At 46.4% G+C, this 20,986-nt stretch overlaps 1 protein-coding gene and 1 long non-coding RNA gene across 5 annotated transcripts in view; one reads left to right on the plus strand and one right to left on the minus strand.

Annotated features, from left to right (window-relative positions):
- Nucleotides 1-4,892, plus strand: part of LOC140427626 (uncharacterized) — a 63,579-nt gene extending 58,687 nt beyond the window's left edge. Inside the window, exon 3 of the long non-coding RNA XR_011948576.1 lies at nt 4,556-4,892. This is a non-coding gene — a long non-coding RNA (uncharacterized lncRNA). The remainder of the gene's footprint in view (nt 1-4,555) is intronic.
- Nucleotides 1-20,986, minus strand: part of LOC140427624 (homeobox protein PKNOX1-like) — a 404,309-nt gene that overhangs the window by 96,315 nt on the left and 287,008 nt on the right. For all 4 annotated transcript variants that reach the window (XM_072513041.1, XM_072513042.1, XM_072513044.1 and 1 more), the window contains one exon: nt 3,669-3,800. In XM_072513041.1, coding sequence (XP_072369142.1) covers nt 3,669-3,800 — 132 coding nt within the window. The remainder of the gene's footprint in view (nt 1-3,668; nt 3,801-20,986) is intronic.

Genomic DNA, 20,986 nt, shown 5'->3' on the forward strand with positions numbered 1-20,986 from the left:
GTATTACAGGCGGGGGACCAAGAAAGAGGGATAGGGGACCTACCGCTGAGGAGGGCGGAGGGGAGCTTCCGGTATCTGGGGATCCAGATAGCCAGGAGTTGGGGACACCACATAAACTGAATCTGACAAGGTTGGTGGAGCAAATGGACGAGGATTTCAAAAGATGGGACATGTTACCGCTCTCGCTGGCGGGTAGAGTGCAGTCGGTCAAAATGGTGGTCCTTCCGAGGTTTCTGTTTGTGTTTCAGTGCCTTCCCATCGTGATCACTAAGGCCTTTTTTAAGAGAGTAGGCAGGAGTATTATGGGGTTTGTGTGAGCAAATAAGACCCCGAGGGTAAGGAGAGGGTTCCTGAAACGCACTAGGGACCAAGGAGGGTTGGCGCTGCCAAACCTGGGGAGCTACTACTGGGCAGCAAATGTGGCGATGATCCGCAAGTGGGTTATGGAGGGAGAGGGGGCGGCATGGAAGAGGATGGAGACGGCGTCCTGTAAAGGAACGAGCCTGGGGGCGTTGGTGACGGCACCGCTGCCGCTCTCGCCGACAATGTATACCACGAGCCCGGTGGTGGCGGCTACGCTAAGGATCTGGGGCCAGTGGAGATGGCACCGGGGTGCAATGGAAGCATCGGTGTGGTCCCCGATCAGGGGTAACCACCGATTTGTCCCGGGGAAGATGGACGGGGGGCTCCAGAGCTGGCATCGGGCGGGGATTGGAAGAATGGGGGACCTGTTCATCGATGGGACGTTTGCGAGCCTAGGGGCACTGGAGGAGAAGTTCGAGTTACCCCCGGGAAATGCCTTTAGATATATGCAGGTGAGGGCTTTTGTGAGGTGACAGGTGAGGGAATTCCCGTTGCTCCCGGCACAAGAAGTTCAAGATAGGGTGATCTCGGGTGTATGGGTCGGGGAGGGCAAGGTGTCGGAAATACACCAAGAGATGAAAGAAGAGGGGGTAGCGCTGGTAGAAGAGTTGAAGGGTAAATGTGAGGAGGAGCTGGGGGAGAAGATCGAGGAAGGTCTGTGGGCTGATGCCCTGGGTAGGGTTAATTCCTCCTCCTCGTGTGCCAGGCTCAGCCTGATACAATTTAAGGTGGTCCACAGAGCGCACTTGACGGGGGCGAGGCTGAGTAGGTTCTTTGGGGTAGAGGACAGATGTGGAAGGTGCTCAGGGAGCCCAGCGAACCATGTCCATATGTTTTGGTCATGCCCGGCATTGGAGGGGTTCTGGAGAGGAGTGGCGGGAGCAATATCTCAGGTGGTGAAAGTCCGGGTCAAATCAAGCTGGGGGCTAGCAATATTTGGAGTAGTGGACGAGCCGGGAGTGCAGGAGGCGAAAGAGGCCGGCATTCTGGCCTTTGCGTCCCTAGTAGCCCGGCGAAGGATCTTGCTAATGTGGAAGGAGGCGAAGCCCCCCAGCCTGGAGGCCTGGATAAATGATATGGCTGGGTTCATAAAGTTGGAGAGGATTAAGTTCGCCTTGAGAAGGTCTGCGCAGGGGTTCTACAGGCGGTGGCAACCGTTCCTAGACTATCTCGCGGAGCATTAGAGGAAGGTCGGTCAGCAGCAGCAGCAACCTTTTGGGTGGGTGGGGGGGCGGGGGGGAACGTCCTGGGATGGGGGGGCGAGGGGGTAGCGGGGGAGGAAAGGGGGGACTGCCGGGGAGGGTGGATGAGCAAGAGATAACATGAAGGGTTGGGGAAACTGGCACGTACGGGTGAGGGCCAGTGTACAAAGCTGTGTAAATATATAATTTTGCCATGTATATATCTTGCTCTGCGCGATTTCTCGTTTTTTTGTTACGTGGGGGGGGGTTATTGTTTGTAAGGGAGAAAAATTGTGTTCAAAAACTTTAAATAAATATATCTTTAAAAAAAACTTTCTAAATTCCAGGGAATTTAATCCCAGTGTGTGCAACCTCTGTTCGTAATTTAACTCTTGGCTTACAGGTCTTATTTTGGTAAGGCTATTTTGTGCGCCCTGCATGCCAATGAACACCAATGTATCTTTCCTACGGTGTGGTGTCCATAACTCCAGGTGTGTTCTCACCAGTAATTTGTGAAGCTGATTAGTTGCTCTGGGGAATAGGTTCCAGCAGAATCTTGGTCAATAGGATTTTGGATGTGAATCATTTCAGTTTCTGCCATTCCCCACGCAAGTGTTCATCCTTCATAAGTAGTTTGCATGGATGTGGAATGTGGACCCATGGATTGTACTCAGGTTGCTGAGGCCCATAGATTATCCTGGAGCCCTAAAATTAAAAATTAATCTCCAGAACACTCGTGTAGGAGCCTGAGAGTAAAGTCAGAGGGATCTTTTCTCCTCCCAATTCAGTTTGCTGGACTGCAATGCTGCCTGGAGTATAAAACCATGGGATAGATAGAGCCGTTTCTGTCATGTTGGTATTATGGGTAATCAGGGGCGAAATTCTCTGGAAACGGCGCGATGTCCGCCGACTGGCGCCCAAAACGGCGCCAATCAGACGGGCATCGCGCCGCCCCAAAGGTGCGGAATGCTCCGCATCTTTGGGGGCCGAGCCCCAACATTGAGGGGCTAGGCCGACATCGGAGGAATTTCCACCCCGCCAGCTGGCGGAAACGGCCTTTGTTGCCCCGCCAGCTGACGCGGAAATGACATCTCCGGGCGGCGCATGCGCGGTGGAGACCGTGGCGGAGGCAGAAGGGAAAGAGTGCCCCCACGGCACAGGCCCGCCCGCGGATCGGTGGGCCCCGATCGCGGGCCAGGCCACCGTGGGGGCATCCCCCGGGGTCAGAACGCCCCGCGCCCCCCCCAGGACCCAGGAGCCCGCCCACGCCGCCGGTAAGGTAGGTGATTTAATTTACGCCGGCGGGACAGGCAATTTATCGGCGGGACTTTGGCCCATCCGGGCCAGAGAATCGAGCGGGGGGGCCCGCCAACCGGCGCGGCGCGAATTTGCCCCGCCGAATATCCGGTGCCGGAGACTTCGGCAACCGGCGGGGGCGGGATTCACGCCAGCCCCCGGCGATTCTCCGACCCGGCGGGGGGTCGGAGAATGTCGCCCCAGATCTCTTATCAACTGATTACGAGAGGATTGATGCAGCATTTGGAGGCAGGAGATCATGAAACAGCTCAGTTTGTGTGGGGGGGGTGAGTGTATACATAGACTAGAGCAGCGTGTCTGTGTGGGTTTCCTCCGGGTGCTCCGGTTTCCTCCCACAAGTCCCGAAAGACGTGCGGTTAGGTGAATTGGACATTCTGAATTCTCCCTCTGTGACCCGAACAGGCACCGGAATGTGGCGACGAGGGGCTTTTCACAGTAACTTCATTGCAGTGTTAATGTAAGCTTACTTGTGACAATAAAAATATTATTACTTTCATTAGTTTTTAAGCACCTAAGACTAAATCTTGCTGGTCAAGTTGTGCCTATGGAACAAGGTGATCTTCACAACCAAGCAATGGAATATTTGCTCAATCAAGCATGTGACAACTGTCCACAATTAGTCACGCAACTGGAAATGTTTATCATGTGAGCAGTTTGATGATATTAAATGTCACACCAGTCCACAAAAAAAAAGCAATTGAACACACAAAATAAAAAAGAATCTGTTCAAATGAGCGTAACAAATTGAAAACAGGAGTTTTCTTGCAGCTGTCACCCACAGTAAACAGCATGACATGTGATACTCACTGCGATGTGCTGGAACAGCCAGGACCGCATGATATTAGTAGCTTGCTTTGGCAAGACTCCGCGTTTATTTTTTGGAGAATTCTCACTGTCTTGATGCAAGACATTCACATCTTGATTTAACTGCAGCTGAAGCTGATTAAAAACAAACATTTGGTGTCAAAGTTCCATCAATATAAATATTGATATATATCCTCACTCAAGATGCCATTCTTCATACAAGGGTACACAGTGATTCCATAATTGGTCCTAGCCCATCTCATATTTCCTGTCTAATTCTGCAACCTAAAGACAAACATCATTAACCCATTGCTGACCATGGAAGGTCAGCTAACTGAGAACAAACGTTCGAGTGGAAGTTGAGAGCTCGGTGTTGTATGATTCAGAAACCACATAATGAATGCAGTTAGCCACTGAAGAAGCAAAGTAGAGGGAAGGATTTTTCCCCAAAATATATTTAACTGACATTAACTTTACAGCTCAACCATAGCTGAACCTGCTGATTAAAACAGTCCAGAGTATGAGTGGCCAACAGATAAATGAAAGAACTGCTTCCTCAACACATCTTGGGGGCAGCACGGTAGCACAGTGGTTAGCGCTATTGCTTCACAGTGCCAGGGACCCGTGTTCAATTCCCGGTTTGGGTCACTGTCTGTGCGGAGTCTGCACGTTCTCCCCGTGTCTGTGTGGGTTTCCTCCGGGTGCTCCGGTTTCCTCCCACAAGTCCCGAAAGACGTGCTGTTGGGTGAATTGGACATTCTGAATTCTCCCTCTGTGTTCCCGAACAGGCGCCGGAATGTGGCGACTAGGGGATTTTCACAGTAACTTCATTGCAGTGTTAATGTCAGCCTACTTGTGACACTAATGAAAATTATTATTATTGTCTTCAGGTGGAAAGGCAACTGCCTCGGAAAGGCAGCCAGCATAATTAAGGACCCCACGCACCCCGGACATACTCTCTTCCACCTTCTTCCGTCAGGAAAAAGATACCAAAGCTTGAGGTCACGTACCAACCGACTCAAGAACAGCTTCTTCCCTACTGCCATCAGACTTTTGAATGGACCTACCTCGTATTAAGTTGATCTTTTCTCAACACCTTGCTATAACTGTAACATTATATTCTGCAGTCTCTCCTTCCTTCCCTATGTACGGTACGCATTGTTTGTACAGCAGGCAAGAAACAATACTTTCACTGTATACTAATACATGTGACAATAATAAATCAAATCAGAAACTCAATGCCACAGTCAAAGAACACGGTGCTCAGAATGGTAAAAATACCTCACAACATCTTCTGCTGCATGATCCTACTTCCAGAACATCAGAACAGGGTAATGTGTGGTTCCCAGAGCCACTCATCATTATCCCTGGGTTTGACATAAATTGCAAAGTCAATGTAGCTAGACCTTGAGCAATAATGAGGAAATGTCATGCAGATACAGCCAGCCAAGGTGAAGCAGCATGGTGCTCCCGTGCACCTTCCAGAGGCTACCTGATGATGCTGGTGGCCACGTTACACTGTTGAACTGTTGAACAGTTCCCCAATAGGGTCCACTGATGTAAATAAACACTAAATGTGCTTCACAGGACGATGGAAATATACCACTTGCCATTCCAGGAAGGAGAGATAGGGAACAGTGACTAAAGGCTTTTTAAAGGAGCAGTGGAGAGATTTATGTGGAGCAAATACTCCACTACCACCTGTTGAGCAAGGGGATACACAATAAGCCTCTCAGAAGAACAAAGTGCTCAGGTGGGAATATGAGGAAGGGGAGACGGTAGAGGTAGTTGTGGAGGAATTTAAAGCCAAGGAACTGGACTTTGAAACCAAAGTATTGGGGACAAGAAGAACCTGCGAAAATCAGGAACACAAGAAATAGAAGCTTGCTAGTTAGTTAAACCATTGCTTTCTCTCTCCCTCCTTTATTAAAAAGTGAACTGCAGGCCATTTAGCATCAGTTGTGGATCATTGGTGTGTCTTCCAGGGAAGGTGGGACCTATACAAGCAGGACGGGTTGCACCTAAACTGGAGGGGCACCAATATCCTGGCCGGCAGGTTTGCTAACGGGATCGGGAAGGTTTAAACGTTTGGCAGGGCTGTGAACCGGAGCGCAGGCCAGTGTTTCGAGACTGGGGAAGAGCTTGAGTCTAAGACAAATATAGCAAAGAGGGAGAGCAGGCAGAGGGAGGTCGCTGAGCTCAGTGGGTCTGGAGGTCTGGAGTGCATTTGCTTCAATGCAAGAATTATAACAGGTAAGACGGATGAGCTTGGATTAATGTGGGGAATTATGATCTTGTTCCTATTCTGGATACATGGTTAAAGGAGGGACTGGATTGGCAGCTTAATGATCCGGGATATCGATGTTTTAGACGAGACAGAGTGGGTAGCAGAAAGGGTGGGGGAGTTGCATTACTGGTTAGGAAACATATCACAGCTGTGATGAGGGAGGATATCTTGGAGGGAAGGGTAGAGCTCACAAATAGGAAGGGTGCAACCACAATGTTGAAGTTGTACTAGTGGCCTCCCAACAGCCAGCGGGGTACAGAGGAACAAATATGTAGTCAGATATAAAAATAGCAGGGTTGTTGTGGTGGGTGATTTTAATTTCCCCCATTTTGACTGCATATCCCTTTGTGCCAGAGATTCAGATGAAGAGCAATTGATTAGGTGTGTCCAAGAGGGTTTTTTGAAACAGTATGTTGATAGTTCAACCAGGGAATGGGCCTTACTGGATCTAGTATTGGGGAATGAGCAAGGCCAGGTGACCAAAGTTTTGGGTCGGGGAACATTTTGGGAATAGTAATCGTAATTCCATAAGTTTTCGAATACTCATGGATAAGGACAAGAGTGGTCCTCGAGTGAGGGTGCTAAATTGCGGGAAAGCTAACTACAACATAATTTGGAAAGAGCTGGAGAATGTGGATTGGGAGCGGCTGTTTAAGGGTAAATCCACATTTGATATGTGGGAGCCTTTTAGAGACCAGTTGATTCGAGTGCAGAACAGGCATGTCCCTGTGAAAATGAAGGGTAGAAATGGCAGGATTAGGGAACCATGGGAAATTGTGAGACTAGTCACAAGGAAAAGGGAAGCACACATAAGGTCTAGGCAACTAAAAACAGACAAAATTTTTGAAAAATATAGGGAAAGTAGGAATAAACTCAAATGTGGAGTTAGGAGGGCTAAAAGAGACCATGAAATGTTTTTGGCAAGCAGGGTCAAGGAAAATCCCACTAGACAATAAGACATAGGAGCAGAATTAGGCCACTCGGCCCATCGAGTCTGCTCCGCCATTCAATCATGGCTGATATTTTTCTCATCCCCATTCTCCTGTCTTCTCCCCATAACCCCTGATCCCTTATTAATTAAGAACCTATCTATCTCTGTCTTAAAGACACTCAGTGATTTGGCCTCCCACAGCCTTCTGCGGTAAAGAGTTCCACAGATTCACCACCCTCTGGCTGAAGAAATTCCTCCTCATCTCTGTTTTAAAGGATCGTCCCTTTAGTCTGAGATGGTGGCCTTTGCTTCTAGTTTTTCCTACAAGTGGAAACATCCTCTCCACATCCACTCTATCCAGGCCTCGCAGTATCCTGTAAGTTTCAATAAGATCCCCCCTCATCCTTCTAAACTCCAATGAGTACAGACCCAGAGTCCTCAACCGTTCCTCATACGACAAGCTCTTCATTGCAGGGATTATTCTTGTGAACCTCCTCTGGACCCTTTCCAGAACCAGCACATCCTTCCTTAGATATGGGGCCCAAAACTGCTCACAATACTCCAAATGGGGTCTGACAAGAGCCTGAAATAGCCTCAGAAGTACATCCCTGGTCTTGTATTCTAGCCCTCTTGACATGAATGCTAACATTGCATTTGCCTTCTTAAATGCTGACTGAACCTGCACGTTAAGAGAATCGTGAACAAGGATTCCCAAGTCCCTTTGTGCTTCTGATTGTCTAAGCATCTTCCCATTTGGAAAATAGTCTATGCCTCCATTTCTCCTTCCAAAGTGCATAACCTCACACTTTTCCACATTGTATTCCATCTGCCACTTCATTGCCCACTCTCCTAGCCTGTCCAAGTCCTTCTGCAGCCCGCCTGCTTCCTAACTACTACCTGTCTCTCCACAGATCTTTGTATCATCTGCAAACTTAGCAACAGTGCCTTCAGTTCCTTCTTCCAGATCATTAATGTATATTGTGAAAAGTTGTGGTCCCAGCACAGACCCCTGAGGCCCACCACTAGTCACCGGCTGCCATCCTGAAAAAGACCCCTTTATCCCCACTCTCTGCCTTCTGCCAGTCAGCCAATCCTCTATCCATGCCAGGATCTTACCCTTAACACCATGGGCTCTTAACTTATTTAACAGTCTCGTGTGCGGCACCTTGTCAAAGGCCTTCTGGAAATCTAAATAAATCACATCCACTGTTCTCCTTTGTTTAACTTCCTTGTCATTTTCGCAAACTCACAGATTTGTCAGACACGACCTCCCTTTGACGAAGCCGTGCTGACTCAGTCCTATTTTATGCACTTCCAAGTGCTTCGCGATCTCATCTTTAATAACAGACTCTGAAATCTTACCAATGACCGAAGTCAGACTAACCAAGGTCTTTTACACAGAAAAAAGGAGGAAGAGAGTAGATGGGAAAGAGTAGGCACACACAAGGACAAAGGAGGGAAGTTACGCGTGGAGTCAGAGGAACTGGGTGAGATCCTTAATGAGTACTTTGCATTGGTATTCACCAAGGAGAGGGATGTGACGGATGTTGAGGTTAGGGATGGATGTATGAATGTTCTCAGACATGTCAGCATAATGAAGGAGGAAGTGTTTGATATCTTAAAATGCACTAAGGTAGACAAGTCCCCTGGGCCGGATGGGATATATCCCAGGTTACTGTGGGAGGCAAGAGAGGAAATACCTGGGGCCTTAACAAATATCTTTACATCATCTTTGACCACAGGCGAGGTTCCAGAGGACTGGAGAATAGCCAATAGTTGTCCCATTGTTTAAGAAGGGAAACAGGGATAATCCAGGTAATTATAGGCCGGTGAACCTGACGTTAAGTGGTGGGGAAGCTGTTGGAGAAGATACTGAGGGACAGAATTTATTCACATTTGGAAGCGAATGGACTTGTTAGTGATAGACAACATGGTTTTGTGCGGGGAAGGTCGTGTCTTACCAACCTGATTAGAGTTTTTTGAGGAGGTGACAAAACTAATTGATGAGAGAAAGGCTATGGATGGTGTCTACATGGACTTTAGTAAAGTGTTTGTCAAGGTCCCTCATGGCAGACTGGTACAAAAGGTAAATTTGCATGGGATTCGGGGTGTGCTAGCGAGATGGATAAAGAACTGGATTGGCAACAGGAGGCAAAGAGTAACAATGGAAGGGAGTTTTTCAGAATGGAGATCTGTAACTAGTGGTGTTCCACAGGGATCAGTGATGGGCCCACTGTCGTTTGCAATATATATAAATTATCTGGAGGAAAATGTAGATGGTCTGATTAGCAAGTTTGCAGGTGACACTAAGGTAGGTGAGTTGCAGATTGTGAAGGGGACTGTCAGAAAGGGGACTGTCAGAAAATACAGCAGAATATAGATAGATTGGAGAGTTAGGCAGAGAAATGGCAGATGGAGTTCAATCCGGACAAATGTGAGGTGATGCATTTTGAAAGATCAAATTCAAATACTGTAAATGGCCGAACCCTCACGAGTATTGACATACAGAGGGATCTAGGTGATCAGGTCCATTGTTCCATGAAAGTGGCAATGCAGTTGGATAAGGTGGTCAAGAAGGCATACGGCATGCTTGCCTTCATCGCCTGGGACATTGAGTACAAGAGTTGGCAGGTCATGTTACAGATGTATAAAACTTTAGTTAGGCCACATTTGGAATGTTGTGTGCAGTTCTGGTCACCACACTACCAGAAGGATGTGGAAGCTTTGGAGAGAGTGCAAAGAAGGTTTACCAGGACGTTGCCTGGTCTGGAGGGTGTTAGCTACGAGGAGAGGTTGAATAAACTTGAATTGTTTTTGTTGGAAAGACGGAGGCTGAGGGGAGACCTGATTGAGATCGACAAAATTACGAGAGGTATAGACAGGGTGAATAGTCAGAAACTTTTTCCCAGGGTGGAAGACGCAATTACAAGGGGGCACAGGTTCAAGGTGAGGGGGAAAGTTTAGGGGAGATGTGTGGGAAAAGTTTTTCACGCAGAGGGTGGTGGATGTCTGGAACACGTTGCCAGTGGAGGTAGTGAAGGCAGGCATGGTAGCAACGTTTAAGAGGTATCTTGCTAGACACATGAAGGGGCAGGAAATGGAGGGATTTAGATTGTTTGGGCAATAAGGAATCTGGATTGGGGCAGGCTTGGTGGGCCGAAGGGCCAGTTGCTGTGCAGTAATGTTCTTTGTTCTTCTTGTTGGGAAAATACTGGAATCTATAAGTAAGAAAGTCTTAACAATGCAGCAAAGTATGATTAGAATAAATCAACATGATTTTACTAAAGGGAAATTCTATTTGACAAATTTATTAAGAGTTTGTTAAGGATGTTAATTGGAGGGTAGATAAAGGGGAAACCAAGATATGTAGCATACTAAAAGACATTCAATGAGATGCCATAAAGTGGCTAATTGGCAAGAAAACGCCTCCTGGAATTGAGGTTAATGTATTAGTATGGATAGAGGATTAGTGAATGGATCAAAGCAGGGAGTGGGGATAAACAGGGCTTTTTCATGCTGGCAGGGAGTGAATATTGGGGTGTCACAAGGATCATAGATACAAAGTGTCACGATATGCAAACATGCAGCTAATGAACACATAGAATAGGACACGACCAATGAGCAGTCAGGACACTCAGGGGTGGTATCTCACTATAAAAGGGATGAGGCACTCACATCCCGCCTCTTTCCACAGACCAACATCTACAGAGTGAGACAGGGTGTATCCTCAGCATCACACCCCTGCACGTGGCTCAGAGCAAGGCTGGTTCAGTCAGACTGAGTTACTACATTTAGATTAGCAGAGAGTCAAACTCATTGAGAACTGTGCTAATAGTTCAATAAACACATTGCCTTGTGGATAGCACAATTGCTTCACAGCTCCAGGGTCCCAGGTTCGATTCCGGCTTGGGTCACTGTCTGTGCGGAGTCTGCACATCCTCCCCGTGTGTGCGTGGGTTTCCTCCGGGTGCTCCGGTTTCCTCCCACAGTCCAAAGATGTGCGGGTTAGGTGGATTGGCCATGATAAATTGCCCTTAGTGTCCAAAATTGCCCTTAGTGTTGGGTGGGGTTACTGGGTTATGGGGATAGGGCGGAGGTGTTGACCTTGGGTAGGGTGCTCTTTCCAAGAGCCGGTGCAGACTCGCTGGGCCGAATGGCCTCCTTCTGCACTGTAAATTCTATGAAACTCACTTCAAAGTCTGGAGCATCTTTTACTCAAAACTGCATCAAGTGGCAGCTTGTGTTATTCCAAATTACATAACACAACACATAGATACATAGACGATAGGAGCAGGATGAGGCCTTTTGGCCCTTCGAGCTGCTCCGCCATTCATCACCATCATGGCTGATCATCCAACTCCATAGCCGAATCCTGCTTTCTCCCCGTAGCTTTGATCCCATTCTCCCCAAGTGCTATATCCAGCCGCCTCTTGAATATATTCAAAGTTTTAGCATCAATACTTCCTGTGGTAATGAATTCCACAGGCTCACCACTCTTTGGGTGAAGAAATGTCTCCTTGTCTCTGTCCGAAATGGTTTACCCTGAATCCTCAGACTGTGACCCCTGGTTCTGGGCACACCCATCATTGGTAACATCTTCCCTGCATCTACCCTGTCCAGTCCTGTTAGAATTTTATAAGTCTCTATGAGATCCCCCCTCATTCTTCTGAACTCCAGCGAGAACAATCCCAACCTAGTCAATCTCTCCTCATATGACAGTCCCGCCATCCCTGGAATCAGTCTGGTAAACCTTCGCTGCTCTCCCTCGAGAGCAAGAACATCCTTCCTCAGAGAAGGAGACCGAAACTGCCCACAATACTCCAGGTGTGGCCTCACCAAGGTCCTGTATAATTGCAGCAACACATCCCTGCTTCTATACTCGAAACCTCTCGCAATGAAGGCCAACATACCATTAGCCTTCTTTACCGCCTGCTGCACCTGCATGCTTACCTTCAGCGAATGGTGCACAAGGACACCCAGGTCCCGCTGCACACTCCCCTCTCCCAACTTACAACCGTTCAGGTAGTAATCTGCCTTCCTGTTTTTGCTTCAAAAGTGAATAACCTCATACTTATCCAAATTATACTGCATCTGCCATTCATTTGCCCACTCGCCCAACCTGTCCAGATCATGCTATAGGATCCCTGCATCCTCGTCACAGTTCACCCTCCCACCCAACTTGGTATCATCTGAAAACTTTGAGATTTTACATTTTGTTCCCTCATACAAATCATTAATATATATTGTGAATAGCTGGGGTCCCAGCACCGATCCCTGTGGTACCCCACTAGTTACTGCCTGGTAATTTGAAAAGGACCCATTAATCCCAACTCTTTGTTTCCTCTCTGCCAACCAGTTTTCTATCCACCTCAATACATTTTCCCCAATCCCATGCGCTTTAATTTTGCATAATAATCTCTTATGCGGGACTTTGTCAAACGCCTTCTGAAAGTCCAAATATACCACGTAGGCTGGCTCCACCTTGTCAACTGTACTGGTTACATAGAACATAGAAAATACAGCACAGAACAGGCCCTTCGGCCCACGATGTTGTGCCGAACCTTTGTCCTAGATTAATCATAGATTATCATAGAATTTACAGTGCAGAAGGAGGCCATTCGGCCCATTGAGTCTGCACCGGCTCTTGGAAAGAGCACCCTACCCAAAGTCAACACCTCCACCCAACACGAAGGGCAATTTTGGACACTAAGGGCAATTTATCATGGCCAATCCACCTAATCTGCACATCTTTGGACTGTGGGAGGAAACCGGAGCACCCGGAGGAAACCCACGCAGACACGGGGAGGATGTGCAGACTCCGCACAGACAGTGACCCAAGCCGGAATCGAACCTGGGACCCTGGAGCTGTGAAGCAATTGTGCTATCCACAATGATACCATGCTGCCCTTAAGAACAAATAAATCTACACTATATCATTTTACCGTAATCCATGGACCTATCCAATAGCTGCTTGAAGGTCCCTAATGTTTCCGACTCAACTACTTCCATAGGCAGTGCATTCCATGCCCCCACTACTATCTGGGTAAAGAACCTACCTCTGACATCCCCCCTATATCTTCCACCATTCACCTTAAATTTATGTCCCCTTGTAATGGTTTGTTCCACCCGGGGAAAAAGTCTCTGTCTACTCTATCTATTCCCCTGACCATCTTATAAACCTCTATCAAGTCGCCCCTCATCCTTCTCCGTTCTAAGGAGAAAAGGCCTAGCACCCTCAACCTTTCCTCGTAAGACCTACTCTCCATTCCAGGCAACATCCTGGTAAATCTCCTTTGCACCTTTTCCAAAGCTTCCACATCCTTCCTAAAATGAGGCGACCAGAACGATACACAGTACTCCAAATGTGGCCTTACCAAAGTTTTGTACAGCTGCATCATCACCTCACGGCTCTTAAATTCAATCCCTCTGTTAATGAACGCTAGCACACCATAGGCCTTCTTCACAGCTCTATCCACTTGAGTGGCAACTTTCAAAGATGCATGAATATAGACCCCAAGATCTCTCTGCTCCTCCACATTGCCAACAACCCTACCGTTAACCCCGTATTCCACATTCATATTTGTCCATCCAAAATGGACAACCTCACACTTTTCAGTGTTAAACTCCATCTGCCACTTCTCAGCCCAGCTCGGCATCCTATCTATGTCTCTTTGCAGCCGACAATTGCCCTCCTCACTATCCACAACTCCACCAATCTTCGTATCGTCTGCAAATTTACTGACCCACCCTTCAACTCCCTCATCCAAGTCATTAATGAAAATCACAAACAGCAGAGGACCCAGAACTGATCCCTGCGGTACGCCACTGGTAACTGGGATCCAGGCTGAATATTTGCCATCCACCACCACTCTCTGACTTCTATCGGTTAGCCAGTCCGTTATCCAACTGGCCAAATTTCCCACTATCCTATGCCTCCTTACTTTCTGCAGAAGCCTACCATGGGGAACCTTATCAAATGCCTTACTAAAATCCATGTACACTACATCCACTGCTTTACCTTCATCCACATGCTTGATCACTTCCTCAAAGAACTCAATAAGACTTGTAAGGCAAGACCTACCCCTCACAAATCCGTGCTGACTATCCCTAATCAAGCAGTGTCTTTCCAGATGCTCAGAAGTCCTATCCTTCAGTATCCTTTCCATTATTTTGCCGACCACCGAAGTAAGGCTAGCTGGCCTGTAATTCCCAGGGTTATCCCCAGTCCCATTTTTGAACAGGGGCACGACATTCGCCACTCTCCAATCCCCTGGTACCACCCCTGTTGACAGTGAGGACGAAAAGATCATTGCCAACGGCTCTGCAATTTCATCTCTTGCTTCCCATAGAATCCTTGGATATATCCCGTCAGGCCCGGGGGACTTGTCTATCCTCAAGTTTTTCAAAATGCCCAACACATCTTCCTTCCTAACAAGTATTTCCTCGAGCTTACCAGTCTGTTTCACACTGTCCTCTCCAACAATGTCGCCCCTCTCATTTGTAAATACAGAAGAAAAGTACTCGTCCAAGACCTCTCCTATCTCTTCAGACTCAATACACAATCTCCCGCTACTGTCCTTGATCGGACCTACCCTCGCTCTAGTCATTCTCATATTTCTCACATATGTGTAAAAGAATTCTAATAGATTTGTCAAGCATGATTTTCCCTTCATAAATCCATGCTGACTCTGACTGATCCTGCCACTGCTTTCTAAATGTTCCGCTATAAAGTCCTTGATAATGGATTCAAGCATTTTCCCTGCTACCGCTGTTAGGCTTACTGGTCTATAATTCCCTGCTTTCTCTCTACCTCCCTTTTTGAATATTGGAGTGACGTAAACTACCCTCCAATCTGCAGGGACAGTTCCAGAGTCTATAGGATCTCGGAAGATGACCACCAATGCATTCACTTAAGCACTCTGGGATGCAGATTCTCAGGCCCTGGGGATTTATCCACCTTCAATCCCATCAATTTCCCAGCACCATTTCTCTACTATTGTTGATCTCCCTCAGTTCTTCCCTCTCACTAAACCTTTCATTCTCCAACATTTCTGGGGTCTGATTTGTGTCCTCATTTGTGAAGACAGAACCAAAGTATGTATTCAATTGCTCAGCCATTTCTTTGTCCCTTATTATGCATTCCCCTGTTTCTGTCTGTAGGGGGCCTACATTTCTCTTTACCAATCTCTGTCTCTTCATATATCTAGAGAAACTCTTAGCGTCAGTCTTTATGTTCCCTGCAAGCTTCCTTCCGTACTGTACTTTCCCCTTCTTAATCAATCCCTTTGTCCTTCTTTGCTGAATTCTAAACTGCTCCCAATCCTCAGACCTATTATTTTTCTATCAATTATGGTTGCTCATCCCCAAGGGGTCTCGCACAGCCAGATTGGCAATGACTCCCTTCTCATTACACAGTACCCAGTCTAAGGTGGCCTGCTCTCTCGTTGGTTCCTCCACATATTGGTCAGGAATACCATCCCGTATACACTCCAGGAATTCCTCCTCTACGACACTGTGGCTAATTTGATTTGCCGACTCTATGTGAAGATTAAAATCACCCATGATCACCGATATTCCCTTATTACATGCATCTCTAATTTCCTGTTTAATGCCATTCCCAACCTCACCACTGCAGTTTGGGGGTCTATATAATGACACTCACGAATGTGTTTTGTCTCTTGGAATTTCTCAACTCTACCCTACAGTATCCACATTGTCAGAGCTAATATCCTTTCTCATTACTGTTAATTTATTTCCTCTTTAACCTCATTAAGGGCAGCATGGCAGCACAAGTGGTTAGCACTGTGGTTTCACAGCACCAGGGTCCCAGGTTCGATTCCCTGCTGGGTGACTGCGTGGAGTCTGCACGTTCTCCCCGTGTCTGCGTGGGTTTCCTCCCGGTGCTCCGGTTTCCTCCCACCCAGAGCACACTGTCCAGACTGGTTATACTCACACACAGAACACACTGTCCAGACTGGTTATACTCACACACAGAACACACTGTACAGACTGGTTATACTCGCACACAGAACACACTGTACAGACTGGTTATACTCACACAGAACACACAGTACAGACTGGTTATACTCACACACAGAACACACTATACAGACTGGTTATACTCACACACAGAACACACTGTACAGACTGGTTATACTCACACAGAACACACTGTACAGACTAGTTATACTCACACACAGAACACACTGTACAGACTGGTTATACTCACACACAGAACACACTGTACAGACTGGTTATACTCACACAGAACACACTGTACAGATTGGTTATACTCACACACAGAACACACTGTACAGACTGGTTATACTCACACAGAACACACTGTACAGACTGGTTATACTCACACACAGAACACACTGTACAGACTGGTTATACTCACACACAGAACACACTGTACAGACTGGTTATACTCACACACAGAACACACTGTACAGACTGGTTATACTCACACAGAACACACTGTACAGACTGGTTATACTCACACAGAACACACTGTACAGACTGGTTATACTCACACACAGAACACACTGTACAGACTAGTTATACTCACACAGAACACACTGTACAGACTGGTTATACTCACACACAGAACACACTGTACAGACTGGTTATACTCACACACAGAACACACTGTACAGACTGGTTATACTCACACACAGAACACACTGTCCAGACTGGTTATACTCACACACAGAACACACTGTACAGACTGGTTATACTCACACAGAACACACTGTACAGACTGGTTATACTCACACACAGAACACACTGTACAGACTGGTTATACTCACACACAGAACACACTGTACAGACTGGTTATACTCACACACAGAACACACTGTACAGACTAGTTATACTCACACACAGAACACACTGTTCAGACTGGTTATACTCACACAGAACACACTGTACAGACTGGTTATACTCACACAGAACACACTGTACAGACTGGTTATACTCACACACAGAACACACTGTACAGACTGGTTATACTCACCCAGAACACACTGGACAGACTGGTTATACTCACACACAGAACACACTGTACAGACTGGTTATACTCACACACAGAACACACTGTACAGACTGGTTATACTCACACAGAACACACTGTACAGATTGGTTATACTCACACAGAACACACTGTACAGACTGGTTATACTCACACACAGAACACACTGTACGGACTGGTTATACTCACACACAGAACACACTGTACGGACTGGTTATACTCACCCAGAACACACTGTTCAGACTGGTTATACTCACACACAGAACACACTGTACAGACTGGTTATACTCACACACAGAACACACTGTACAGGCTGGTTATACTCACACAGAACACACTGTACAGACTGGTTATACTCACACAGAACACATTGTACAGACTGGTTATACTCACACACAACACATTGTACAGACTGGTTATACTCACACACAGAACACACTGTACAGACTGGTTATACTCACACACAGAACACACTGTACAGACTGGTTATACTCACACAGAACACACTGTACAGACTGTTTATACTCACACAGAACACACTGTACAGACTGGTTATACTCACACAGAACACACTGTACAGACTGGTTATACTCACACAGAACACACTGTACAGACTGTTTGTACTCACACAGAACACACTGTACAGACTGGTTATACTCACACAGAACACACTGTACAGACTGGTTATACTCACACAGAACACACTGTACAGACTGGTTATACTCACACACAGAACACACTGTACAGACTGGTTATACTCACACACAGAACACACTGTACAGACTGGTTATACTCACACAGAACACACTGTACAGATTGGTTATACTCACACAGAACACACTGTACAGACTGGTTATACTCACACACAGAACACACTGTACGGACTGGTTATACTCACACACAGAACACACTGTACGGACTGGTTATACTCACCCAGAACACACTGTTCAGACTGGTTATACTCACACACAGAACACACTGTACAGACTGGTTATACTCACACACAGAACACACTGTACAGGCTGGTTATACTCACACAGAACACACTGTACAGACTGGTTATACTCACACAGAACACATTGTACAGACTGGTTATACTCACACACACAACACACTGTACAGACTGGTTATACTCACACACAGAACACACTGTACAGACTGGTTATACTCACACAGAACACACTGTACAGACTGGTTATACTCACACAGAACACACTGTACAGACTGGTTATACTCACACAGAACACACTGTACAGACTGGTTATACTCACACACAGAACACACTGTACAGACTGGTTATACTCACACACAGACCACACTGTACAGACTGGTTATACTCACACAGAACACACTGTACAGACTGGTTATACTCACACAGAACACACTGTACAGACTGGTTATACTCACACAGAACACACTGTACAGACTGGTTATACTCACACACAGAACACACTGTACAGACTGGTTATACTCACACAGAACACACTGTACAGACTGGTTGTACTCACACACAGAACACACTGTACGGACTGGTTATACTCACCCAGAACACACTGTACAGACTGGTTATACTCACACACAGAACACACTGTACAGACTGGTTATACTCACACACAGAACACACTGTACAGACTGGTTATACTCACACAGAACACACTGTACAGATTGGTTATACTCACACAGAACACACTGTACAGACTGGTTATACTCACACACAGAACACACTGTACGGACTGGTTATACTCACCCAGAACACACTGTTCAGACTGGTTATACTCACACACAGAACACACTGTACAGACTGGTTATACTCACACACAGAACACACTGTACAGGCTGGTTATACTCACACAGAACACACTGTACAGACTGGTTATACTCACACAGAACACATTGTACAGACTGGTTATACTCACACACAACACACTGTACAGACTGGTTATACTCACACACAGAACACACTGTACAGACTGGTTATACTCACACACAGAACACACTGTACAGACTGGTTATACTCACACAGAACACACTGTACAGACTGTTTATACTCACACAGAACACACTGTACAGACTGGTTATACTCACACAGAACACACTGTACAGACTGGTTATACTCACACAGAACACACTGTACAGACTGTTTGTACTCACACAGAACACACTGTACAGACTGGTTATACTCACACAGAACACACTGTACAGACTGGTTATACTCACACAGAACACACTGTACAGACTGGTTATACTCACACACAGAACACACTGTACAGACTGGTTATACTCACACACAGAACACACTGTACAGACTGGTTATACTCACACAGAACACACTGTACAGATTGGTTATACTCACACAGAACACACTGTACAGACTGGTTATACTCACACACAGAACACACTGTACGGACTGGTTATACTCACACACAGAACACACTGTACGGACTGGTTATACTCACCCAGAACACACTGTTCAGACTGGTTATACTCACACACAGAACACACTGTACAGACTGGTTATACTCACACACAGAACACACTGTACAGACTGGTTATACTCACACAGAACACACTGTACAGACTGGTTATACTCACACAGAACACACTGTACAGACTGGTTATACTCACACAGAACACACTGTACAGACTGTTTATACTCACACACAGAACACACTGTACAGACTGGTTATAACAAAGAACAACAAAGAACAAAGAAATGTACAGCACAGGAACAGGCCCTTCGGCCCTCCAAGCCCGTGCCGACCATACTGCCCGACTAAACTACAATCTTCTACACTTCCTGGGTCCGTATCCTTCTATTCCCATCCTATTCATATATTTGTCAAGATGCCCCTTAAATGTCCCTATCGTCCCTGCCTCCACTACCTCCTCCGGTAGTGAGTTCCAGGCACCCACTACCCTCTGCGTAAAAAACTTGCCTCGTACATCTACTCTAAACTTTGCCCCTCTCACCTTAAACCTATGCCCCCTAGTAATTGACCCCTCTACCCTGGGGAAAAGCCTCTGACTATCCACTCTGTCTATGCCCCTCATAATTTTGTATACCTCTATCAGGTCGCCCCTCAACCTCCTTCGTTCCAGTGAGAACAAACCGAGTTTATTCAATCGCTCCTCATAGCTTATGCCCTCCATACCAGGCAACATTCTGGTAAATCTCTTCTGCACCCTCTCTAAAGCCTCCTAAAGCCTCTAAAGCTATACTCATACAGAACACACTGTACAGACTGGTTATACTCACACACAGAACACACTGTACAGACTGGTTATACTCACACACAGACCACACTGTACAGACTGGTTATACTCACACACAGACCACACTGTACAGACTGGTTATACTCACACAGAACACACTGTACAGACTGGTTATACTCACACCCAGAACACACTGTACAGACTGGTTATACTCACACCCAGAACACACTGTACAGACTGTACAATCCAAAGACGTGCAGGTTAGGTGGATTGGCCATGATAAATTGCCCTTAGTGACCAAAAAGGTTAGGAGGGGTTATTGGGTTACGGGGACAGGGTGGAAAGGCTTAAGTGGGTCGGTGCAGACTCGATGGGCCGAATGGCCTCCACCTAGGGACTTTTCGTAGTAACTTCATTGAAGCCTACTTGTGACAATAAGCGATTATTATTATATTATTAATGCAGAATATCACAGGAAAGTTGGCAAGATCGTATTGGAGCCCCTCATTTACAATGAAAGCTGCTGCTGGTACTGATTCTCGAAGACAGCCTGTCTCCTGAATGAGGCCAACGGATTAGTGGAGCTAATAAACCTGCACATGTTTAAGAAAGGCGTACTGCAAAAGTGCAGTTCAGGATATTTCTGGATGGGTGAGCTAGGTTGGCAGAATAGCCTTCTTCATTAGCGGACAGAAACAGCTCAAAACAAATGCAGGAGCAACATGGGTGTCAGGGGTTTAATTTCACTTTCTTAATATATACAGCTTAAATCAGTAATTTTATTTAAAATACTAAACATTCATATACTTCACTAGTTTACATAGTGTTGACTATGTGGCCTGAAGTTTGCACAAACT

Source organism: Scyliorhinus torazame, chromosome 8, assembly GCF_047496885.1.
Source record: "Scyliorhinus torazame isolate Kashiwa2021f chromosome 8, sScyTor2.1, whole genome shotgun sequence".
Lineage (NCBI taxonomy): Eukaryota > Metazoa > Chordata > Chondrichthyes > Carcharhiniformes > Scyliorhinidae > Scyliorhinus > Scyliorhinus torazame.